Here is a 27,358-nt window from a genome sequence, read left to right on the forward strand (position 1 = left end):
AGTTTCCAGCAGGATTTAGTTTGGTGGGGGATGCTCTACATATAAAAGAGGTGGTCGCGCATTCGCATGGTTCCCTTCTCCTGAGCATCCGGCAATCTGCATGCATTGCAAGAACAGATCCGTCTCTCCGGATATCATCCGGAGAAACTGATCCGTTATATATTTTTTTCACATCTTTACCGGTCTGCGCATTGTGGTATTTTTAATGCCGGATCCGGCACTAATACATTTCAATGTAAACTAATGCTGGATCCAGCATCCGGCAACTGATCCGGAGATAATACCGCAGCATGTGTATTTTTTTTTTTTTTTTTGTTCTTTTATTTTTATTTTGGTAAAAGGGGGGTGATTTGAATTTTTATGATTTTTTTCATTTATTTAACTTTTTTTTTTTTTTACACTTTCTCATAGTTCCCATAGGGAACTATAACATGCAATTATTAGACTGCTATTATCATAGACTCCAATGCACTTGCATTGGAATCTATGATGATTTTGCTAGTTTCCTATGGAGCCCTATTACAGGCAAGGGCTTTATAGGAAATACTATGCAGCAGCCTCCTGTCATTAACAAAGACAGCGGCTGCTGCACACACGCTCCGACTCCTCAGATCACTGCACGGGGGAGCCGGAGCACCACTGGAAGCACGGGCTTTCACACGCTCAGATTCCGTGGTCAGGATTAACAACGGCATCTGAGGGGTTTTATGTCCGCGATTGGCATTACTGCCGGTTGCGGACATTAGCCGCGGGTGTCTGCTCTAAGAAGCAGGCGGCCACCCTCAGCTATGACATTACGGCGCTGGGGGTGAAGGGGTTAACATTTACCTTAAAGGAGTTCTCCAGGCTACAGGATTGGTCGTCAATATCAGGCTGGTGGGGGTCCAACATCCTACACCCCTGTCAATGAGATGTTTTAGGCTGCTATGGTTCTGGAAACTAACAGGGAAGCAGGAGGCTCCTTACACTGTACTTTTCAGCACCAGCATACTGAAGCTCGGCTCCCATCACTTGAATGGGAGCTGACCTGCAGTACCTTAGCATGGCCACTGCACAATGTATGGCGCTGTCTGCTCCATCTCCATACATCGTATAGCACACGTCGCCATGGAAGCCCGAAACAGCTGATCGTGAGGGTGCTGGGTGTTGGACCCTGATCTATATTTGCTCTCCATGTGTCATTCGTATTCAACGGACTCAGCTAATTAGCTTCCAGAGCATCTCCTAGCAATGATCCGTGAAAACCACGGTTCAAAGACAGATGACATCCGTGTTGTGTCCGTAGATTATTGGACCCATGAAGCTGGCTGACCTGTTACATGGGCACTTGGCAGCTGAAGGCGAGAAAAATGAAGTTTTAATATATGTAAATGAGCCTCTAGGTCGCGTTTTCTCCACTTTGATTGACGGGGCTTGATGCGATCACGTTTACACTGCCTGGTCCTGTCAATCAAAGTGCAGGGGGCGTGGCAGTTGCAGAGAGAGCAGAGCCTCTAGGTGTAACGGTAACTCCCCGTTGCTCCTAGAGGCTCATTTGCATATATTAAAACATCAATTTTGTCAGCAATGCGGGCATATATGAACATGGGACCAACACAGATGCCTTCAGCTGCCAAGTGCACATGGAACTGGTCAGCCAGTGTCATAGGTACAAACCTGCTGACAGATGCCCTTTAAATGCCTAAAGCAACTAGGGATGAGCGAATCGACTTCGGATGAAACATCCAAAGCCGATTCGCATAAAACTTTGTTCTAATACTGTACGAAGCAGGAGTATTAAAATGTATTGGCTCCAATGAGCTGAAGTTATTGCTTCGAGAAGTCTTGTCAGTCTTCGCGCAATAACTTCATGTTCTGTAAAAAAACATTTCCCGAACTTGGGTTCAATTTCAAGAGGTACCTTGGAACCGAACCCGAATTTGGGAAATGGCTTTTTACAGTATAAATTCATTTAGCTCTGAAAAATAAAAAGTGGAATCTGATTGGCTGCTATGGGCTACTAAGCCAGTTTCCCTTTGCCCCAGTTTTGATAAATGTCTCCCTACGTTTTAGTATTTTCATTCTGAGTCTCGTCAGGCTTTACCTTGTGTCTCTACTGTTTCCTGTATCAATAACGTGACATATCGTTAAAGGGCTTCTGTCAGCCCACTAAACCATTTTTTTTTTTTTTTTTGGGTTAATAATAATCCCTGTACTGCGAGCTCCCTATACATAAGCTAAATATTCATTTTTGTTCAGTAGATTTTGTTAAAAAGCTATTTTTATACTATGTAAATTACCTTGCTACCAGCAAGTAGGGCGGCTACTTGCTGGTAGCAGCCGCATCCTCAGACCCTAATGACGCCCCCTCCGCAGTGTGATTGACAGGGCCAGGGAACGGAATCGTTCTCTGCTGGCCCTGCCTGTTTGCATTCAAAATCCTGCGCCTGCACCGCGGCCGTACCTATCTTCAATGTGCGCAGTCGCACTGAGAGGCGGCCGCTCGCTCGGCCGCTCCATCCTTGATGCGCCTGCGCCGATGACGTCACATCTACACCCGGCGCAGGCGCATTGAGGATGGAGCGGCTGAGCGAGCGGCCGCCTCTCAGTGCGCCTGCGCACATTGAAGATAGGTACGGCCGCGGCGCAGGCGCAGGATTTTGAATGCAAACAGGCAGGGCCAGCAGAGAACGATTCCGTTCCCTGGCCCTGTCAATCACACTGCGGAGGGGGCGTCATTAGGGTCTGAGCATGCGGCTGCTACCAGCAAGTAGCCGCCCTACTTGCTGGTAGCAAGGTAATTTACATATTATAAAAATAGCTTTTTAACAAAATCTACTGAACAAAAATGAATATTTAGCTTATGTATAGGGAGCTCGCAGTACAGGGATTATTATTAACCAAAAAAAAATAAAAACGGTTTAGTGGGCTGACAGAAGCCCTTTAAAGAGGACCTGTCACCGCTCCTGACATGCCTTTTTTAATAGCTTCATGCATTCCTCGTGTAATAATAATTCTGGAGCATCTATTGTTATGACTCTATGTTCTGCCATTCCTTTGTTATTTCTACTAGGTACCTCTGTACCCTTACTGCAGACTGCTAGCAATTCATTCATACAGTAACTTCTAGTAGAAATAATAATATAGTCATAAGAATAGATGCTCCAGAATTGTTAGTACGTGGGGAATGCATGAAGCTATTAAAACTGGCATGTCGGGAGCGGTGACAGGTCCTCTTTAAAGGGAACCTGTCAGCGGCAAAACCCATCCCAAACCGCCAGCAGTACCTTCAAGTAGTCGGCAGTGAGTTTCGAATGATGATTTTCTTACTGCATTTTGATGAGGCAGAAGTATGAAAAACGTTCTTTTATCCTCCGTCCGCGAAATTTTCCAGTGAGGTTTGAAGTCAAGGGGGCAGCGGCCTCTTCGCTGTGACTGACCGCGCTTATGCCCGACAGCTGGCTGGCTTTGTCAGTCACAGGAGAAGGGGCAGGGAAGGGGGCGCGGTTATCTTGACTTGAAGCAAAGAGGCCGCTGCCCCCTTGACTTCAAACCTCACTGGAAAATTTTGTGGACGGAGGATAAAAGAACTTTTTTTTCATACTTCTGCCTCATCAGAAAGCAGTAAGAAAATCATCATTCGAAACTCACTGCAGGCGGTTTGGGATAGGTTTTTCCGCTGATAGGTTCCCTTTAAAGGGGTTGTCCCATGAAAAATATTCTACAGTTTTCAAACCAGCACCTGGATCTGAATAATTTTGTAATTGCATGTAATTAAAAATTAAGCATAGATTTAAGTGAATAACTTGGTTGCTATCTGTATAGCGCCACCTGCTGTTTATTTTCCTTATTTCTTTGACCTGTTCACTGAAAAGGCCGCACATGCTCAGTTGCATCTTTCAACTGACTCCTGAGTTGTGATAGAGAGAACATGGACACGCCTCCTAAGCTGTGATAGGTAGAGCGTGGACACGCCCCCTTAGCTGCTGCAGAAAAGACACTCCCCTTGAGCGGTCAGCCTGATATAAATCTAGGAGAGCAATGAATGGGGAGATCTCTGGATCCATGTGAGGTACAGGGCTGGTTCTAGCTATGTGGGAAAGAGATTGTCATGTACTATATGATGTCTGATTTTGATTGTTTACATTAGTCATGGGACAACCCCTTTAAGCTAAATTAACACTGTTTAGGAACATTTCTGCCCATTGCCTGTCGGGTGCACATGTCACTGGGGCTCCACAGCTAATATAATACTAGTAGGATATCGCCCAGACTCAGAAGACTTTCTTCTTTCTTTGGTGTCAGCCGCAGCAAACCTGTGTGCTACCCATTATCACGCTCCACTGGCACAAAAGTAACGATACGGGGAGAATAGCGCTGTAAATGCAGATCTTTACCGCTGTTTATTGTTGTTGTGAAATTACAGGATTAAGAAGTGGAACCTCTTAGCTAAGTGTGCGATATTTTATTGGTTTGTGGAAAAGAAACAAAACGCAGAGGTGGCATAAGTAAGTGCCCCTTATAATAGCGCAGAGTGGCAGCGTCCCCGCGCGCTTCATTTACTTGACAGGCCTGACGGCAGGTGGTCCCACAGCGTGCACATAAAGGTTACATTGATCCAGATGAATTGTGTTGCATTTACCTTTACCAGGTGTGAAGGGAGCAATTATTTTTTGGAGAAACGATAGGCAACATGTGGAAGGAAACTCCATACGCCTGCACCTGAATGAATGAAGTAATACGAACCCCCGGGATTTACTCAGAAAGCGAGAAAATAAGACAAAATCGTTACGAGCAAAGATCAAAACGGCCCACCTAGGATCCAGACTGTCAGGCACAACCGGCTTGGGTAAAAAGAACAAGTCTTTGCTGCAGGGATGGGCAGAGAAGTATCCAAGAACCAACTCGCCTGCGCCACTTCTACTAAATGGCTCCCTATGAGTCAAAATCCGACTTTTCCAACAAGCCTTGGGATTTGACAAGGGAATGTAGCCGAGATACAGGGAGAAATGCTTGAATCAAGGGCTGTGTGCTAAGCTCATGCTGGTGGAAGGATCATATACTCTATGGTGTCTGATTTTCATTTTTTTACATATGGTAGGTCATGGGAGAACCTCTTTAAAGGGCATCTGTCAGCAGAGTTGTCCCTATGACACCGGCTGACCTGTTCCATGTGCGCTTGGCAGCTGAAGGCATCTGTGTTGGTCCCATGTTCATATGTGCCCGCATTGCTGAGAAAAATTATGTTTTAATATATGCAAATGAGCCTCTAGGAGCAACGGGGGCGTTACCATTACACCTAGAGGCTCTGCTCTATCTGCAACTGCCATGCCCTCTGCACTTTGATTGACATGGCTAGGGGGTGTAAAAGTGATCAGGCCTGCCTGGTCCTGTCAATCAAAGTGCAGAGAGCGCAGCAGTTGCAGAGAGAACAGAGTCTCTAGGTGTAATGGTAACGCCCCCGTTGCTCCTAGAGTCTCATTTGCATATATTAAAACATAATTTTTTTCAGCAATGCGGGCACATGAACATGGGACCAACACAGATGCCTTCAGCTGCCAAGTGCACATGTAACAGGTCAGCCGGTGTCATAGGTACAAAACTGCTGACAGATGCCCCTTAATGAACAAGAGGAGTGCTTTTCAGAGTGACACGCTCCTCTCTGGCCTGGACCTCCAACTGAAGTGTTTGGTTATGGCAGGAGGAGAAGCTGAATGCAATGTACATGCAGCATTCATCTTACTGTTATACAGGTCACATTGAAGGAGCATGGCTTGGGGATTAAACCAGTAGCCCCCTCTTATACTCTAGGCCAGTGGTGGTCAAACTTTTTTGTCAACTGAGCCAAATATCGCCAAAACCACGATTGACATTTTTTTCGAGAGCCACATTTTTAAAACCTAAAATATTGCGTCAACAGTACCAGTGAGGACTATTAGGGCTCATGCACACGACCGTGTGCCCGCCGTTGCCATATTGCAGGCCGCATACAGCGGGTCCGCAATACACGGGCACTGGCCGTGTGCAGCCCGCATCAAGGACCCATTCACTTCAATGGGTCCAGTATCCGGGATATGAGTGCTACAGAGTGCTTCCGTGGTGCTTCTGGCTGTGCCTCCGCACCGCAAAAAAAAGTAGCGCATGCACTACTTTTTTGTGTGCAGCCCGCATTATGGACCCATTCACTTCAGCATGCTACTTGCTAGTCGGATGCAAATCGCGAACCCCATTCAAGTGAATGGGTCCACAATCCTCATGCAGCTGCCCCACGGTTTGTATCCGTGCATTGCGGACCGCTATTTGCGGTCCGCAGCACAGGCACGGCGCCCTTACATTCGTGGGCATGAGCTCAGAGTGTGTTTTTACATACTTTTATATGTACTTTCTTTTATTTGGATCTTGATTATAATTTCATTTTATCTTTATAATTTTTTACTTTTATTAAACTTGTCTGCAGATGTGGATGTAATGTGGATGACGCACTTATGGGGGATATCTGTGGATGACGCACTTATGGGGGATATCTGTGGATGACGCACTTATGGGGGATATCTGTGGATGACGCACTTATGGGGGATATCTGTGGATGACGCACTTATGGGGGATATCTGTGGATGACGCACTTATGGGGGATATCTGTGGATGACGCACTTATGGGGGATATCTGTGGATGACGCACTTATGGGGGATATCTGTGGAGGGCACTTATAAGATGCTACATATGTGTCATCTACAGATATCCCCCATAAGTGCCCTCCACAGATATCCCCCATAAGCGCCCTCCACAGATATCCCCCATAAGCGCCCTCCACAGATATCCCCCATAAGCGCCCTCCACAGATATCCCCCATAAGCGCCTTCTAGTAAGTAAAGTAATGTATTAGTGGGGGGAAGGGAGGAGGCAGGGACACGGTGCAGTGCCCGGCGCTGTGCACACACCGGGGTCAGCTCCTACCTTTCTGCTGCTGCAGGACATTTCGGCTCCAAGTCTCCTGAGCGGCGGCCTCTTCACCACTCCTCCAGTTATTAGCGCCACACCTACAGTATCCTTGATCACAAGAGAATAAAATATTTACCCCTTTCCCCTACACTACCAAGGAAGGGGAAATATGATAGAACACCCAGAATTTATATATTGACCCCTCTGCTACCCTAGACCACCGGGGTTGCCTTAATTAGTATGAAAAAAATATTTTTTCTTATTCTTTTGTCTAAACTTGAATGTGTGTTCTAATCCATTGCATATTATAGAATAAATCAGTATTGTCATAAATAGCATAAAAGGGTGCCTGTTTTGTGTAGCATTAAAGGGGTTTTCCAACCCCTACAATGCCCTCCAAAATGCCCGAGACCCTCATACAGGTTATACTTACCCCGCTCCCCTCCGCTGCATCTCCCTGTTGCACAGATCAAAACATCCAGCGATGGGGATTAGGGGGCTCGGTATGTGCATGGCAGCCAATAGCAGGCCGCGCCAGGAATGAGCCATCCTAGCATTGCGGGTGGCGATAGGGAGGCTCGTCGTGGTTATAGATGGAGCGGTGGCCATGCGGGTGCCAGGGAGCTGGGTAAGTATAACCTGTATGAGGTGCCCGGGCATTTTGGGGGGCATTATAGGGCTTGGATAACCCCTTTAAGTACAGTGTAATAGTTGGATATGTTTTTGGAGACATCCAAGAACTTTATTCCTAAAAATCAGTTCTATATACCGTAATAATAGTAAAAAAGATTTGAGATGAGAAGATGAGCTGTGCAGAGACAGATCATACTGTAGTGCGGACCACTAAAGCCGAAATCTCAGGATCTCTCTCTGAATGACTTTGTCCTTATTGCAAGTCTAATCCAAGTAATGCACACGGGGAGAGATCACAATCTTCGTCCCGTCCTTTCTGCTTATAAGATTGAGATATAGAAGTGCTGCCAATAGTCGGAGTCGCTCCTTGGCTGCTTAATTGAATCTGACAGATAAAGGATATGGCAGTGTACAGACCTGAGCACTGCACTTACAGAGCATACGGCTGGATTACTGATGGCGTGCATGGTGCTGACTGATGAACTACACCATGATATGACTATAGGGGATGTACAATGGGTTAAACAGTCTCATATTAAGGCCTCATGCACACGGCCGTTGTTTTGGTCCGCATCCGAGCCGCAGTTTTGGCGGCTCGGATGCGGACCCATTCACTTCAATGGGGCCGCAAAAGATTCGGATAGCACTCCATGTCCTGTCCGCATCCGTTGCTCCGTTCCGTGGTCCGCAAACAAAATTATAACCTGTCCTATTCTTGTCCGCGCTTTGCGGACAAGAATAGGCAGTTATATTAAAGGCTGTCCGTGCCGTTCCGCAAATTGCACAAGGAGGGCAAAAAACAGACACATGGACCAAACACGGATCTTTCACGGATGGAACATGGACTGATTTTCCACAGACATCAAATGGACACTGAAATGTGAATGAGGTCTTAGACAGGGGCTACACGGTGACAACTGTCGCAGTCAGGATCGCAGAGCAGCGGTGATCCCATAGAAATTAATGGGATCGTTGCGGCAGTCCTTTGTTCCGTTTTTCGTGATTTTCTGCGGACCCATTGACTTTCAATGGGTCTGTTGAAAACTCGGCTAATGCACCGTTTGTCATCCGCGTCCGTGATTCCAGTCCGTCAAAAAAATATAACCTGTCCTATTATTTTTGCGGAAAACGGTTCGCGGACCCATTCAAGTCAATGGGACCGCTAAAAAAAACGGAGGCACACAAGATTGTCGTCCGCGTCCGTTTTTTTCCTATCATTTGCATGGGAAACTTGACAGACTTTTTTTTACTTTCCTTCATGTCTGGTGATCCTCCAAAAATAAAGGAAGACACACGGAAACAAAAACGGAAACGGATCACGGAACCCCATTTTGCGGAATGGAACACAACAACGTTCGTGTGCATGAGGCCTTAAAGTCATTTCACAACCACCGAAAATCAGCACTGAATGACAATATAGCACAGTGATCCGCTCGTCTCCATTTACATAGGGCCTTCATTGACTCTCTGTGCCGGAATTAACGTTTAGGCCCCATGCACACGGCCGTGTTTCACAGCCGTGTGCGGGCCGTGGAACCGCGGCCTGGATCCCTCCTGAGAGCAGGAGCGCACGGCGTCACTGGTTGCTATGACGCCGTGCGCTCCCTGCTGCCGGCACAGTACAGTAATACACTGGTATAGATCATACCAGTGTATTACTGTATTGCGGCGGCAGCAGGGAGCGCACGGCGTCATAGCAACCAGCAGGGCCGGACTGGGACAAAAAATAGGCCCGGGCATTTTTGACTGAGCAGCCCAATCACATGACACCCAACAAGCCCCACCCCCTTGCAGTCTAGGGGTGGAGCCAAAACCGGAAGCACAATTGACTTTGTTTTCCGACTTGCATAACAGGAACCAGATGGATCTGTTTTGATTCCCATAGACTTTTATGAGGACGGAGAGAAAACTGAAAGCCTCTTGCAGAGTCTGCACTGTACAAGAGAGAGATAGCAGTGGCTGTGAAGGGAAAAGTTCCAGAGCGCAATGACAGCCCCAGAGCCTTTCTGCTGCCTGACCAACCGTATGCTGCCACAGCACCAGCCCAGCCTGCAGGACATCAGAGACGCCTGGGGTCCACATTATAGCACCATTACATTTACTTACTACATTTATAATAAAACAATTTACTTACAAAAGAAGCTATTAAGTTGTCTGCTTTGCCGTCCTCTGCTTGCTTCCACTGATTATTTGCCCTCCTTTCTGTCTCTCCTCGCAGGCGCACTGTTATGGGGGACCTGTGGATGACGCACTGTTATGGGGGACCTGTGGATGACGCACTGTTATGGGGGACCTGTGGATGACGCACTGTTATGGGCATCAGTGGATGACGCACTGTTATGGGGGCATCAGTGGATGACGCACTGTTATGGGGGCATCAGTGGATGACGCACTGTTATGGGGGCATCAGTGGATGACGCACTGTTATGGGGGCATCAGTGGATGACGCACTGTTATGGGGGCATCAGTGGATGACGCACTGTTATGGGGGCATCAGTGGATGACGCACTGTTATGGGGGCATCAGTGGATGACGCACTGTTATGGGGGCATCAGTGGATGACGCACTGTTATGGGGGCATCAGTGGATGACGCACTGTTATGGGGGCATCAGTGGATGACGCACTGTTATGGGGGCATCAGTGGATGACGCACTGTTATGGGGGCATCAGTGGATGACGCACTGTTATGGGGGCATCAGTGGATGACGCACTGTTATGGGGGCATCAGTGGATGACGCACTGTTATGGGGGCATCAGTGGATGACGCACTGTTATGGGGGCATCAGTGGATGACGCACTGTTATGGGGGCATCAGTGGATGACGCACTGTTATGGGGGCATCAGTGGATGACGCACTGTTATGGGGGCATCAGTGGATGACGCACTGTTATGGGGGCATCAGTGGATGACGCACTGTTATGGGGGCATCAGTGGATGACGCACTGTTATGGGGGCATCAGTGGATGACGCACTGTTATGGGCATCAGTGGATGACGCACTGTTATGGGCATCAGTGGATGACGCACTGTTATGGGCATCAGTGGATGACGCACTGTTATGGGCATCAGTGGATGACGCACTGTTATGGGCATCAGTGGATGACGCACTGTTATGGGCATCAGTGGATGACGCACTGTTATGGGGCATCTGTGGATGACACTGTTTCTGTGGATGACACTGTTATGGGGACATCTGTGGATGACGCACTGTTATGGGGGATCTGTGGATGACACACTGGTATGGGCATCTGTGGATGACACTGGCATGGTGGCATCTGTGTGGATTGTGGAATGATGGAATCTGACACAGATACCGGGGGGGGGGGGCATCTGTGGATGACACTGTTATGGGTGGCCGGGGGGATCTGTGGATGACACACATATATGGCAGCGCAAGCATCTTGTGCTATATAAATGTGTCATCATCCACATATCACATCTCCCCCCCCCCCCCCCCCCCATAACAGTGTCCCTCCCTATTGTAAGACGTCTGTTCCTTATGTAAGTGAGCTATTGAGCTTGTAAATAAACTTGTGCAAAGTATATGAGTAGTTAGTAACTAAACTACTCATATACTTTGCAGTTTGCACAAGTTTATTTACAAGCTCAATAGCTCTCTCACTTACATAAAGTTACTATCTAATATAATCTATCACTATCATCAGTCATCACTAACTTACCATTACCAAAGCCAGTTGGGCACTAGTACTGGGGCAGGCAAAAGCTGGTGGGCTGGTGCGGTGGTGGCTCCAGTCCAGTCCCGCTCTTCAACATTCAAACTAGGCGGCCGCGTAGCGTAACGTGCCGTCACTCACTACGTCACGTCGCACGCTCCTCCCTCTTTATTAATGAAGGCGGAGCAGGCGCGTGACGTCTGAGTGACGTTACGCTGCCGGCCGCCGGAAGATGGAGTCACAGAGGCCGGGCACAGGAGGCGGAGCAGTGGGGGTGGACTCACACAGTCAGTAAGTATGAGTGTGCGGCCGGGGCTGGCAGGAGGCGGAGCACAGGGAGGGGTGTGATTAGGCCATACCGGCACACCCACTCGAGCCCTGAGGCGGCCCGGCCCTGATCAGACAGATTATTAAGATGTGCGGCCGGGGCTGGCAGGAGGCGGAGCACAGACAGGGGTGTGATTAGGCACACCCACTCGAGCCCTGAGGCGGCCCGGTCCACCGGGCAAATGCCCGGTCTGCCCTATGGCCAGTCCGGCCCTGGCAACCAGTGACGCCGTGCGCTCCTGTACTCAGGAGGGATCCAGGCCGCGGTTCCACGGCCCGCACACGGCTGTGAAACACGGCAGTGTGCATGGGGCCTTAATCAACAGACAGTTTACACCGGCCAGTTTGCCAGGAACGAATGTTCGTCCAGCTGCCGACCTGTGTAAAATGGGCCTTTAGTGTGTCTGGTAAAAGCCAAAAGGCCGTGGTAATTCAGGAACTGAAGCAGCAGCTTTATTTTTTTTGCCCTCACACTGGTAACATGTTATAGGCCCCTTTCACACAGGCGAGAATTCCACGCGGGTGCAATGCGTGAGGTGAACGCATTGCACCCGCACTGAATCCGGACCCATTCACTTCAATAAGGCTGTTCAGATGAGCGGTGATTTTCACTCATCACTTGTGCGTTGTGTGAAAATCGCAGCATGTTCTATGTTCTGCGTTTTTCACGCAATGCATGCCCCATAGAAATGAATGGGTCTGCGTGAAAATGGCAAGCAAGTGCGGATGCGGTGTGATTTTCACGCATGCTTGCTAGGAGATGATAGGGATGAAAGCAACCCCGGACCCCATTAAAGTCTAATCACTGTATTATTTTCCCTTATAACATGGTTAAAAGGGAAAATAGTAGCATTCTGAATACAGGATGCTTGCTAAAATGTCGATTGAGGGGTTAAAAAATAAAAAAAATTAACTCACCTCATCCATTTGTTCGCGCAGCCGGCATCGTCTTCTTTCTTCTTCTTTCAGGACCTGAAAAAGGACCTTTGATGACGTAATCGCGCTCACCACGTGGTGATGTCAGCGCAGGTCCTGCTGAATGAAAATAGAAGGATCTTCTACAGGACCTGCGCTGACATTACCGCAATTACGTCATCAAAGGTCCTTTTTCAGGTCCTGAAAGAAGAAGAAAGAAGACGATGCCGGCTGCGCGAACAAATGGATGAGGTGAGTTAATTTATTTTTATTTTTTAACCCCTCAATCAACATTTTAGTAAGCATTCTGTATTAAGAGTGCTATTATTTTCCCTTATAACCATGTTATAAGGGAAAATAATAAAAATCTACAGAACACCTAACCCAAACCCAAACTTCTGTGAAGAAGTCCGGGTTCGGGTCTGGGTACCACATTCAGTTTTGTATCACGCGCTTGCAAAATGCATTGCACTCGTGAGATAAAAAGTGACTGAAATTGCGTGCGCACTCGCGCGGGTTTCCCGCAATGCACACGCGACGCATCCAGAGCAAATCCGGGATGCCCATGTAAAAGAGTCCTTAGGGTGGCCATACACATAAGATGAATGACGGCTGAGCTTGTCAATTTTGGCGTGACCAACCAGCCATCTAATGTGTATGGGGGCCACCAGCGACTTGCTCCCCTCCCCCTGTTGAGAACACATACACGTTCCTCGGAGCATGCATGCACAGATTGGGGTCTGGAGAGATAATTGTCGCCCACCGTCTGACGGCTCTCCGAAGTGTACGGCCAGCTTCCATGGCAGGTAAATGTATAGAGGAATATATCAAAGGTTCCTGCATCTGATTTGATCTTTTTAGATAAACCCATTCCAGATATTACATAGATATCCAGCGTTATAATACATGTGATATATTATTGAGGCTTTTTGCGTTTACCTTAATTTGAATACATATGTTGTATCTTGCGTGTTGTCCCTTTGTTCTTACAACAATAACGATCTCTATGAAAGACTCTTTTGTCCAATTATAACCGATAAAATCAGCGCAGATGCTTAAAAGATTGAACGCTTGAACGCGCGCCTTGTTCTTGTCAATGGCTGTTCAAGCTCTCCAGTTAACCCCTTCAATGACGTGTTGCTCGTTGCACCTACGTGCAAACTTTGTTGCCAAAAATTTCCGCGACTGAACATTAGTTGCATTCATCCCAATGGGTTTGTTTTGGCGGGAAGCACATGGATTTCAGATGGATGGAACTGATTTTTCCGTCGCAGAAATTTCCTACAACAAAATGACATTTACATTTCTGGCCTACTTTTTTCAATTAGGTTAAGAAAATTCAGCATGCATCAAAACTATCGAAAGAGCAGAATCTACTGAAGCAGCACTCCCAGGTGTGGTGGAGGGAAAGCCAGCGACTAAATGAAAGCAGGTAAGAAAGCGGAAACCTATAATTGCATTTACAGGAACCATTGGGTTCTTAGCTTGCTAGTTCCTGCATAAGTGTGCTAAATTTGCTTTTCTGCCCCTGTACTGACTTCTGCCTGTTTACTGGTAATTGACCCGACCTGTGCCTGACCTCCATATTGCCCCTCTGCTGTCCTTCCTGACCTCAGACTGTCTATCAGATTGCTCACACTCTGCCTGCCCTGACCTCACGTGTCCTTGACTACGATTTTGCCTGTCCCCTCCGTTTTCTGCATCGGTGTCCCTTGACCCCAGTGGGTCATCTGTCGATCACACAGAGACTACTCCAGGAGGTAGCGGCCCGGTGGTTTCCCTGCAGCGAAGTCCAGATCCCTGTACAGGGAAATTCACTCCTGTGATCTCTGCAAGATTTCTACAGGAAATCCAGACTCATAAACAATGTAGGCAGAATTAACTTTACTTTTAAATATTGATGACCTGTTCATAAGATGTCATAAATATTAGACCAGTGGGGGTCCGATTCTGTGGCGCATTGACGATCGTCTGCTTGAAGAGGCTGCTGTGCTTCAGTGAGAGCCATAGCCTTTTCATTGATTACCAGGCACCAAGGCATTCTGCTTGCCTGAGCATTGTGTAGTACCACACACAGCCACTACACAATGTATGGCACTGTCTGGTAATGAAGACACAGGCTAGTGCTGCAGCCTCTCCAAACAGATAAACGGTGGGTGCCCACCCATGATCTGATATTGGTGGCCTATCCTAAGCATAGGTCATTAAAGGGGTTGTGCAGACAATATATATTGATGACCTATCCTCAGGCAAGTTCTAATCCTCTTCATTAGGCCTCCTGCACACAAACTTTTTTTTCCCGTTTACGTTCCGTTTTTTTGCGTTCCATATACAGAACCTTTCATTTCAATGGATCCGCAAAAAATGGAAGGTACTCCGTATACCTTTCGTTTTCGTATTTCTGTTCCGTTCAAAGATAGAACATGTCCTATTATTGTCCGCATACTGTCCTATTAGGGGCTAGATGTTCCGTTTCGCAAAAAACAGAATGCACACGGATGTCATCCGTATTTTTACGGATCCGTTTTTTGCGGACCGCAAAATACTGAAAAAGCCATATGGTCATGTGAAGGAGGCCTTACACTGCGCGTCGTCTCCCTTGCATTCGCAGTGCAGTGTAATTACAAGTACTTGAGACCTCCAAGAAAATGGGCAGTGTAATGAAGGGGAAGCAGAGCTCGCATGGTTCGCGGCCTCCTCTTCAAACAGCTGATTGGCGGGAATGCCGGGCGTCGAACCCCTGCAGATCAGATATTGATGACCTATTCTGAGGATATTCATCAATATATACTGCCTGCAACCCTTTTAATAATAAAACACCGGACAACCCCTTTAAAGCAACAATTTATTCATTCATATATTCCTGAGTATCCTAAAGTCTTTGTCAGTGGGACGCGTTTCAAGTACCTTAGAAAAGTACGATGGCTCCTTTGATGTCCTTGATGCAGTCTCCTATACACTTCTGCTTGCTTTGTGGGATTTTGGCCAGCTCTGATCCACATCACTGCTTATGCGCAGAGAGGAGCAAGGAACCATTCAGTGGTTAATGAAGCGACCCAAGGATATTTGCCTAATAAATATGGAAACGTTTATCTATCTACCTGAAGATGAAAAACCCTTTTGCCAACTAGATCTTGGAGAAATCATTAAGGCCGGGTTCACACATAAGCGTACCCGATAAACGCGGTTTACAAGCGTGCTTATCGGGCGTTTACATACGTGCGAAGAAACAAGCGAACGCCCCTTGTCGTGCGTTCCCGCTAGGTCTGTGTGCGGGAACGCGCGACAATGCGCCCCAAAGAAGCTCCTGTACTTCTTGGGGCGTAGGGCGTTTTACAGCGCGTTCGTACGCGCTGTAAAACGCTCAGATGAGAACCATGCCCATAGGGAAGCATTGTTTTTTTGCCTGTTGAGCGTTTTACAGCGCGTAGGAATGCGTTGTAAAACGCTCAGGTGTGAATCCAGCCTAACACAGAGGTTCACTTACTTTTTATTCCTGACCTGTGGGTGTTTATAATTAAAATTTTATTAGTAACCAATGGAGAAATCCAGGTGATTTCATAGGGTTCACTTACTTTTTCTGCAACTGTAGCTGAGAAGACCTTCTTTCACAGGTCACCATGAAAACGCCCAGTCCTTGGTGAACGAAACGCTGTCTCCGCTTCACTATACACTGGATACAGCTCATTTGCCAAGATATTTTTATATCGAAGACCTTAACCTCTGGATAGGTCATCAGTATCTCATCGGTGGGGGTCTGAGTACCCGGGACCCCCGGTGATCAGCTGTCTGAGAAGGTACTGGTGCTCCTGTGAACGGCGCAGCCTTCTCGCAGCTTACAAAGCACAGCGCCGTACATTATATAGTGGCAGTGCTTGGTATCGCGCTCAGCCCCAGGTATTTTCTTCCGTGCACATAAAACCCTTGGGTCACTACTAATTCGGAGCAGTAGAGCAAACGTGATCGGCCCTGATTAGGGGCAGCTTTAACATTTGCGTCATTGGGGCTGAGAGCGATACCAAGCACTGCTGCTATACGATGTACGGTACTGTGCTTGTTGAGTGCATTCTCAAACAGATAATTTGCAGGGGTCCCTGGAGTCAGACCCCCACCGATCATATAATACTGACCCAACCTGAGGATAGGTTATCAGTATCAAAATCTCGGAAACCCCCTTTAATATTTTCTCTCATTTTATTACAGGGATAAAGCAGAGTTACAGTTACAGGCATTTCTGGATGATAAAAGCAAAACGTGTCAGTTTTTTGCAGAGATGGCAGATTTTGGTAAGTATTAGATTTATTATATAATAGTGATGTCATCAATGTAACAGTGTTATCTGAGCATCGTTGTCATACACTATGTGGAGAGAAGTTCTGTTCAATTCCAGTTTTCCATTCACTCCAATTGCCACAGATGTATAAAATCCACCCCCTCCCCATGCGGTCTGCCATTACAAACATTTGTGAAGAAATGGGCCATTCTAATGAGCTCCCTGAATCCCAGTGTGGTCCCGTAATAGGATGTCACCATTGTAACACGTCAGTTTGTGACATTTCTTCCCATGTAGATATTCTACCATCAGCTGTGAGCGGTATTATTGCAAAGTGGGAATGTTCAGGAATAGAGATGGCCTTGCGGTTCGCCCGGCGGTCGTTTGCGTGTTCGCGATTTGCCGAACATGTGAACATATGGAGAAATTCGCTCCCGCCATATTCTTTTACATTGTAAAGAACTTTGACCCATGACACATCCATCAGGTGGTACAGGACAGCCAATTGAGACGTTTCAGCACATGGACATACCCCCTACCTTATAAATAAACCTGATCTGGCCGCCATTTTACATTCAGTATTTTGCCAGTGTAGGGAGAGGTTGCTGTGTGGAGCAGGGACAGGCTGTTAGGGACACCAAACGCTAGCTAATAGGGCCACAAAAGTCCTTTTAAGCACTAGTATAGGTGAGCTATCGATATGTGTGATACACAGAGGGGTGCGATATACTTATACTTTTATATAGAGTCAAAAACACATAGATCTATATAGTGATCACCTGGACGTCAGGGGCCTAGGGGCTAGGGGCTTACTAGGGCAATTTTTATATAGGGTAATGTTCCAGACGGGGTCGCTCTTATCAGGGCGGGTGGTCTGTGGTTAGGCTATCAGGGCCAGAATAGCACCCCCCTGTAGGGCAATATCAGGGACAGTTCTTTGCCCACCCTGTCCTTCAATACCACATCATCATCTAGCCCAGGGATGGATGGTTTTTTGCTTTCCCTCCTGGATTCATGGATGTGCACTGGAACCCCCCGGATTGTGGTAGGACATATGGTTTCTGATTTGGTGCCGCCGAGCACCTGTTATTGCCGACCACATCTATGCTTTTTGCTTACCGTATTTTCCGGCGTATAAGACGACTGGGCATATAAGACGGCCCCCAACTTTTCCAGTTAAAATATAGGGTTTGGGCTATACTCGCCGTATAAGACTACCCCTCCAACGCTATTTAATCGCCAATCCAACCCAGTATACAACAACCAGCCAATCGCGGCAAGCGATGTACCGGTATTTTCTAAGCACACTGCATACAAAGCCTGCTTGGATTGGGTGGGTCAGCTCTCCCTGCCTGCCCAGCCCCCCTTGTCTTCAAGACGATCTGAGCGGTAGTACGCAATGTGATACTGCCGGCATGAGAAAACCACTGAGAGCAGGGAGAGGGGGCTGCTTCAGGAGCGGCTGGCCGGGATGCAGCGCACGGTGGCTCAGCTAGAGGGCGCTTTTCCCTGAAGCTGGAGAAGGACAGCTTCTCCAGTCCGGCTGGGAAAAAAGTTTTAGCACGCCGTATACCGGCATATAAGATGACACCCGGCATATAAGACAACCCCCAACTCTTGAGAAGATTTTCATGTGTTAAAAAGTAGTCTTAGGCCTCATGCACACGACCGTGCTGTTTTTTTGCGGCCCGCAAACCGCGGATCCGCAAAAAACGGAAGGGGCGGCCCATTGTAGACATGCTTATTCTTGTCCGCAAAACGGACAAGAATAGGACATGCTATATTTTTTTTGCGGGGCCTCGGAACGGAGCAACGGATGCGGACAGCACACGAAGTGCTGTCCACATCTTTTGCGGCCCCATTTAAATGAATGGGTCCGCATCTGAGCCGCAAAAACTGCAGCTCGGATGCAGACCATAACTACGGTCGTGTTCATGAGGCCTTATACGCAGGAAAATACAGTAACTTTAATAATTAAATTTATTTTCATTTTGAGGGATATCTTTTCCATTCACACGTCCGCAAAATGGGTCCGCATCCGTTCCGCAATTTTGCGGAACGGGTGCAGACCCATTCATTTTCAACAGGTCTGTAATGTGCTTTCCGCATCCGCATTTGCGGATCCACATCCGCATTTGCGGATCCGCACTTCCGCATCTGTGCTTCCCAAAAAATAGAACATGTCCTATTCTTGTCTGCAATTGCAGACAAGATTAGGCATTTTCTAGTATAGTGCAGGCGATATGCACATTGCCGGTGTCAGTGTTTTGCGGATCCGTGAAACACTTACGGACGTGTGAATGGACCCTCATAGTAACATTATTAAAGATTACGTTTTATCTTCATGTATATTCTAATGGATTGCCTTCCTTGTACAATGTTATAATATACTTTCTATGTTAGACAGTATATTATACTGCATTTGTATTGTGCGGCAGTTGTGTGCGGTTCTGCTGCGATACCGCAGGTATATAGAGGGACAAGCGTTATTGGAACAAATAATTTCTACTGGTGTGATATACTAGTCGCCCCCCAAAAAAACTGATCGAAGCAGGGTGTTATATACCAATATACTTTCTTTATAGTGCATTTGTGTACTGTATAGTGCATTTGTGCATGCGCGTACGCGAAAATACGTGCAAAATTATATTGCTGATATTTCGCAAAGGAAACCTGTCACCAGGATTTTGTGTATAGAGCTGAGGACATGGGCTGCTAGATGGCCACTAGCACATCCGCAATACCCAGTCCCCATAGCTCTGTGTGCTTTTATTGTGTAAAAAAATAGCTATTTTATAGATATGCAAATGAACCTGAGATGAGTCCTGTACGTGAGAGGAGTCCAGCGTGAAGGAGCCCAGCACCGCCCCGCATCCTCAGAATCTCCTCCTTGCTCCCCGACGTCAAAGCTAGAGCGCCGTAATCTCACTATGCGCGAGCTAGCGCATGTGCAGTTCGTACCCTGAGGCTGATGCCAGCACAGGGAATGAACACTATGCGCTAGCTCATGCATCGTGAGATTACAGCGCTCTAGCTTTGACTTCGGGGAGCAAGGAGGAGATTCTGAGGATGCGGGGCGGTGCTGGGCTCCTTCACGCTGGACTCCTCTCACGTACAGGACTCATCTCAGGTTCATTTGCATATCTATTTTTTACACAATAAAAGCACACAGAGCTATGGGGACTGGGTATTGCGGATGTGCTAGCGGCCATCTAGCAACGCATGTCCTCAGCTCTATACACAAAATCCTGGTGACAGGTTCCCTTTAACATCAGCACAAAATCTGCGCTGTGCCAGGAGCTCCATGGCATGGGTTTCTATGGCTGAGCAGCTGCATGCAAGCCTTGTATAACCAAGCACAATGCCAAGCGGCAGATGGGAGCGGTGTAAAGCACGCCACCACCAGACTCTGCAGCAGTAGAGACGTGTTCTGTGGAGTGAGAAGTCACACTTCTCTATCTGGAGATCCAGTGGTCGAGTCTGGGTTTGGAGGTCAGGAGAACGTTCCCTGACGGACTGCACTGTGCAGTTGTAAAGTTTGGTGGAGGAGGGATAATGGGGGTGTCCCAATGCTTTTGTGTCTATATAGTGTGTGTATATATATATGCTGTATGTACAAACTCTTCTCCTTTTGTGGTCCAGTTTTTATATAAGTTGTTGGCAGGTATAAGAAGAACGGAAAGCTAAACGGTGATGTGAATGCACCTTTATTTAGAGGAAATATTCTGCCCAAGGAAGTTATAATATTTGACAGTTGAAAGCTGAGCATGTACCTTAGGGCTCATGCACACGAATGTATTTTTGGTCCACATCCGATCCGCATTTTTTGAGGGGTTGGATACGGACCCATTCATTTGAAAAGATGCGGACAGCACGTTCTGTGGTCCGTTTTGCGGACAAGAATAGGCATTTCTATCATAGGGCCAGACCTTCTGATCCGCAAAAATGGACACGGTTGTTCGCCTCAAGGAATTTTAAAGAACATTCTGTAACACTAGAATTAATAAAATGCTGAAAGGTACAGAAATGGGATAAACCACTGACAATTTGGCGGACATGGAACTGAATGCGCATTCTTGACCGTACTTGATGGTTGCAGTGCTGTGTCATAAACACTCCATCAATAGTGTGATGCAGCAGGAATATACTGTGTTAACGTTTTAGGGTTCGGATAAATGGCGATCCTGGTCGTGTGACAACGGTTGCACCCAAGGATAACAGTGGGATCGCAGTATAGTTGTGCAAGCATAGAAAAGAATAGGGACGCTGTGCAATTTTCACTTTTATGGGGTTGTGACTGTGGTACACATGCGAGTCGCACTGTGACCCCATTCATTTCTTTGTTAGCACTGCTACACTGTGAACCCACTGCTCTCCAGGGGCACCACAGCTGATCACCATGTAGCCTTACCCTTAACAACGTTCTTTAATCCCCTGAGCGCGCTATTTTCGAGTCACTCTTGAAGTCAAGCGGGCAGCGGCCTCCTTGCTTCAAGTCAAGGTAACCGTGCCCCCTTCCCTGCCCCTTCTCCTGTGACTGACAGCCGGCTGTCGGGCATAAGTGCTGTCAGTCACAGCGAAGGGGCAGGGAAGGGGGCACGGTTACCTTGACTTGAAGCAAGGAGGCCGCTGCCCGCTTGACTTCAAGAGTGACTCGAAAATAGCGCGCTCAGGGGATAAAAGAACGTTTTTTCCTGCTTTTACCGCATCTGACTGCAGGAAGAAAATCATCATTAGAAACACACTGCCGGCTACTTGAAGGTACTGCTGGCGGTTTGGGGTGGTTTTTGACGCTGACAGGTTCCCTTTAAGGGAATCCCTCACTAGTGACCGTCCTATCGAGCTGTTTGCATAGACACATAGCTGTGGTTCCCCTGCTTAAAACTCTGTTTTTCTTTTGTTTATCCAAATGTCTGAATGGGGGGGTCCAACTTCTAGGAGCCCAACTAATCACAAGAATGGCATGTTCGATGTTAGGCCTCATGCACCCGACTGTAAACCACAGATCGGCAAAATACGGATACCGTCCGTGTGCATGCTGCAGTTTTCTCACTTCCTTCATCAGAATTGTCTATTCTTGTCCGCAAAACAGACAAGTATAGGACAAGTTCCGTAATTTGACATCCTTGTGCTGTCCGTATTTTTTGCAGAACCATAGATATGAATAGGTCAGTTTGCGATCTGCAAAAAATTGCAGATCAGACCCAAAATTTGGTCATGAGGCCTTAGGCTAGGTCTACACGACGACATTTGTCGCGCGACATTTTGTTGCACTAATGTCGCGCGACAATTTTTATAATGGCAGTCTATGGTGTCGCACTGCAACATGCGACATGCTGCGACTGCGACGCGACAGTCGCAGAAAATCCACGCGTCGCAGTCGCAGCATGTCGCATGTTGCAGTGCGACACCATAGACTGCCATTATAAAAATTGTCGCGCGACATTAGTGCAACAAAATGTTGCGCGAGAAATGTTGCGCGACAAATGTTGCGCCCTATCTGTCGTGTGACTTTTTGTAGCGCAACAAATGTCGTCATGTAGACCTAGCCTTATCCTGCAGGAATAGAGCAGCGGTCAAGCATATACTGGGCTATCGTTAGCAGTCCCCATAGAGATTAATGGAGCCGCAGCATGCATGCTCAGCCACCGCTGCGGAGACACAGGTCCCTTGCTCTCATGACCATTAGGCCTCTATTACACCGGCGTCATATTTTTGGCCCGGATAAGAAGTTCGGGCTTGGGATCAGTGTTCTGTAGATTGTATTATTTTCCCTTATAACATGGTTATAAGGGAAAATAATAGCATTCTGAATACAGAATGCATAGTACAATAGGGCTGGAGGGGTTAAAAAAATATAAAAAATTATTTAACTCACCTTAGTCCACTTGATCGCTGCCCGGCTTCTCTCCTTTGTTGAATAGGACCTGTGGTGAGCATTAATTACAGGACCTTTAATGACGTCACTCCGGTCATCACATGGTACGTCACCATGGTAAAAGATCATGTGACGTACCATGTGATGACCGGAGTGACGTCATCAAAGGTCCTGTAATTAATGCTCACCACAGGTCCTATTCAACAAAGGAGAGATGCCGGGCCGCGATCAAGTGGACTAATGTGAGTTAAATCTTTTTTTTTTTTTTTTTAACCCTTCCAGCGCTAGTTTACTATGCATTCTGTATTCAGAATGCTATTATTTTCCCTTATAACCATGTTATAAGGGAAAATAATACAATCTACAGAACACTGATCCCAAACCCGAACTTCTGTGAAGAAGTTCAGGTTTGGGTACCAAATATGCGCGATTTTTCTCACGTGAGTGCAAAACGCATTACAATGTTTTGCACTCACGCAGAAAAATCTCGCATTTTCCCGCAACGCACACGCCTCTTATCCGGGAAAAAAACTGACGCCCGTGTGAAAGAGGCCTTAAGGTTTCCACTGATTGAACTCCGTTAACCCCTTTTCTGTGGATAGGGGATAAGTCTTGGCACAATCCCTTTAATTCTAGCTGTGTGTAGGGAAGCAGGTGATTTAAAGCCCTGTGTCAGAAAAACACATAAACCCACATCGACCTGTATACAGAAATCTAAAATAAATCCGGCCAGAATGTTGGTCCGTAAAATGACATGGTGCAAAAAGGCAGGTATTCACTTTAAACCCTTCACGTAGGTAGGACCTCTCACTTAGGTTGTATCTCTAGGTCTAGTCATCATTTGGTGCTGCTGCTTGTATAGAAAAAAAAAGCGATCGCCAGCTGAAATAGGGATGTAGAGAGCAACACGCTGCATACAAATGCAGGCCGACAGCAGAGAAGGAGAAAGGCAGGATCTCAGCCGGGAGCATGGATTGGATGTAGTCAGATAGTCACAGCAAGACAAGGGTCAAACAACGGTTGCTGAACATGCAGAAGTCCTAACCAGCTAGAGACAGCAGACACTGACATGCCAGGAGTTGACCCCAGGGATATGGAAAGGACAGAGTTAAAACCAGGGGCGGATTGGCCATAGACCCTGCAGGGAAATTTCCCGGTTGGCCTATGCCCAGAGGGCCGCCTAAACCCTCCTCTAGGCCAAAAGCCAGGTACATAATGAAATGATGCTCTCGTCATTAATTAAATTAGGCAGTATTGTGTGCTGCACTGTGGTATCTGGTTCTGCTGAGGCAGTATTGTGTGCTGCACTGTGGTATCTGGTTCTGTTGAGGTAGTATTGTGTGCTGCACTGTGGTATTTGGTTCTGTTGAGGTAGTATTGTGTGCTGCACTGTGGTATCTGGTTCTGTTGAGGTAGTATTGTGTGCTGCACTGTGGTATCTGGTTCTGCTGAGGCAGTATTGTGTGCTGCACTGTGGTATCTGGTTCTGCTGAGGCAGTATATTGTGTTGCACTGTGGTATCTGGTTCTGCAGAGGCAGTATTGTGTGCTGCACTGTGGTATCTGGTTCTGCTGAGGCAGTATTGTGTGCTGCACTGTGGTATCTGGTTCTGCTGAGGCAGTATATTGTGCTGCACTGTGGTATCTGGTTCTGCTGAGGCAGTGTTTTGTGCTGCACTGTGGTATCTGGTTCTGCTGAGGCGGTATTGTGTGCTGCACTGTGGTATCTGGTTCTGCTGAGGCAGTATATTGTGCTGCACTGTGGTATCTGGTTCTGCTGAGGCAGTATTGTGTGCTGCACTGTGGTATCTGGTTCTGCTGAGGCAGTATATTGTGCTGCACTGTGGTATCTGGTTCTGCTGAGGCAGTGTTTTGTGCTGCACTGTGGTATCTGGTTCTGCTGAGGCAGTATATTGTGCTGCACTGTGGTATTTGGTTCTGCTGGGGCAGTATTTTGTGCTGCACTGTGGTATTTGGTTCTGCTGGGGCAGTATATTGTGCTGCACTGTGGTATCTGGTTCTGCTGAGGCAGTATTTTGTGCTGCTCTGTGGTATCTGGTTCTGCTGAGGCAGTATTTTGTGCTGCTCTGTGGTATCTGGTTCTGCTGAGGCAGTATATTGTGCTGCACTGTGGTATCTGGTTCTGCTGAGGCAGTATTTTGTGCTGCTCTGTGGTATCTGGTTCTGCTGAGGCAGTATTTTGTGCTGCACTGTGGTATCTGGTTCTGCTGAGGCAGTATATTGTGCTGCACTGTGGTATCTGGTTCTGCTGAGGCAGTATTTTGTGCTGCACTGTGGTATCTGGTTCTGCTGAGGCAGTATTTTGTGCTGCACTGTGGTATCTGGTTCTGCTAGGGCAGTATTGTGTGCTGCACTGTGGTATCTGGTTCTGCTAGGGCAGTATTGTGTGCTGCACTGTGGTATCTGGTTCTGCTGAGGCAGTATATTGTGCTGCACTGTGGTATCTGGTCCTGCTGGGGCAGTATTTTGTGCTGCACTGTGGTATCTGGTTCTGCTGAGGCAGTATATTGTGCTGCACTGTGGTATCTGGTTCTGCTGAAGTAGTATTTTGTGCTGCACTGTGGTATCTGGTTCTGCTGAGGCAGTATTTTGTGCTGCACTGTGGTATCTGGTTCTGCTGAGGCAGTATATTGTGCTGCACTGTGGTATTTGGTTCTGCTGGGGCAGTATATTGTGCTGCACTGTGGTATCTGGTTCTGCTGGGGCAGTATATTGTGTGCTGCACTGTGGTATCTGGTTCTGCTGAGGCAGTATATTGTGTGCTGCACTGTGGTATTTGGTTCTGCTGGGGCAGTATATTGTGCTGCACTGTGGTATCTGGTTCTGCTGGGGCAGTATATTGTGTGCTGCACTGTGGTATCTGGTTCTGCTGGGGCAGTATATTGTGCTGCACTGTGGTATTTGCTTCTGCTGGGGCAGTATATTGTGCTGCACTCTGGTATTTGGTTCTGCTGAGGCAGTATATTGTGCTGCACTGTGGTATCTGGTTCTGCTGAGGCAGTATTTTGTGCTGCACTGTGGTATCTGGTTCTGCTGGGGCAGTATTATGTGCTGCACTGTGGTATTTGGTTCTGCTGGGGCAGTATTTTGTGCTGCACTGTGGTATCTGGTTCTGCTGAGGCAGTATTTTGTGCTGCACTGTGGTATCTGGTTCTGCTGGGGCAGTATTATGTGCTGCACTGTGGTATTTGGTTCTGCTGGGGCAGTATTTTGTGCTGCACTGTGGTATCTGGTTCTGCTGAGGCAGTATTTTGTGCTGCACTGTGGTATCTGGTTCTGCTGAGGCAGTATATTGTGCTGCACTGTGGTATCTGGTTCTGCTGAGGCAGTATTATGTGCTGCACTGTGGTATCTGGTTCTGCTGAGGCAGTATATTGTGCTGCACTGTGGTATCTGGTTCTGCTGAGGCATTATATTGTGCTGCACTGTGGTATCTGGTTCTGCTGAGGCAGTATTGTGTGCTGCACTGTGGTATCTGGTTCTGCTGAGGCAGTATATTGTGCTGCACTGTGGTATCTGGTTCTGCTGAGGCAGTATATTGTGCTGCACTGTGGTATCTGGTTCTGCTGAGGGGGTATATTGTGCTGCACTGTGGTATCTGGTTCTGCTGAGGGGGTATATTGTGCTGCACTGTGGTATCTGGTTCTGCTGAGGGGGTATATTGTGCTGCACTGTGGTATCTGGTTCTGCTGAGGCAGTATTATGTGCTGCACTGTGGTATTTGGTTCTGCTGGGGCAGTATTTTGTGCTGCACTGTGGTATCTGGTTCTGCTGAGGCAGTATTTTGTGCTGCACTGTGGTATCTGGTTCTGCTGGGGCAGTATTATGTGCTGCACTGTGGTATTTGGTTCTGCTGGGGCAGTATTTTGTGCTGCACTGTGGTATCTGGTTCTGCTGAGGCAGTATTTTGTGCTGCACTGTGGTATCTGGTTCTGCTGAGGCAGTATATTGTGCTGCACTGTGGTATCTGGTTCTGCTGAGGCAGTATTATGTGCTGCACTGTGGTATCTGGTTCTGCTGAGGCAGTATATTGTGCTGCACTGTGGTATCTGGTTCTGCTGAGGCAGTATATTGTGCTGCACTGTGGTATCTGGTTCTGCTGAGGCAGTATTGTGTGCTGCACTGTGGTATCTGGTTCTGCTGAGGCAGTATATTGTGCTGCACTGTGGTATCTGGTTCTGCTGAGGCAGTATATTGTGCTGCACTGTGGTATCTGGTTCTGCTGAGGGGGTATATTGTGCTGCACTGTGGTATCTGGTTCTGCTGAGGGGGTATATTGTGCTGCACTGTGGTATCTGGTTCTGCTGAGGGGGTATATTGTGCTGCACTGTGGTATCTGGGGCCACTTTTAGTTTTTTTCCAGGGCCACTTTAAGTTCCCAGTCCGCCCCAGGTTAAAACAAGCCAGAGTTGCAACGACAAATCCCCACTTTTTGGATACAAAATCTTCTTCAAAGGACGTGTGACCTGGAGAGGACAGATTTGTGAATGACCTGCGACCACAGATGTGTAACGTGTAATAAGATACCATGAAGCTGTGGGAACATGTAGTCTACCCAATACACAGTGACAGATAAGCTTGTAATGTTCCTGCCAGATGTCATGGAAGGTGGGAGCCAGAGAGAAGAGGATGGAAGATGATGTAATGAACCACGAGGGGCTTGTCTAGGGGTTTAGGAAATGAACCTAACTGATTATTAACCTGACAGATCTCTGTCAG

The 27,358-nt window shown here is 47.4% G+C and overlaps 1 protein-coding gene across 1 annotated transcript in view; it reads left to right on the top strand.

Annotated features, from left to right (window-relative positions):
• CCDC148 (coiled-coil domain containing 148) overlaps nt 1–27,358 on the top strand; it is a 213,122-nt gene that overhangs the window by 84,271 nt on the left and 101,493 nt on the right. Inside the window, exons 4-5 of the mRNA XM_044305121.1 lie at nt 13,797–13,900; nt 16,672–16,754. Coding sequence (XP_044161056.1) covers nt 13,797–13,900; nt 16,672–16,754 — 187 coding nt within the window. The remainder of the gene's footprint in view (nt 1–13,796; nt 13,901–16,671; nt 16,755–27,358) is intronic.

Source organism: Bufo gargarizans, chromosome 8, assembly GCF_014858855.1.
Source record: "Bufo gargarizans isolate SCDJY-AF-19 chromosome 8, ASM1485885v1, whole genome shotgun sequence".
Taxonomy (NCBI): domain Eukaryota; kingdom Metazoa; phylum Chordata; class Amphibia; order Anura; family Bufonidae; genus Bufo; species Bufo gargarizans.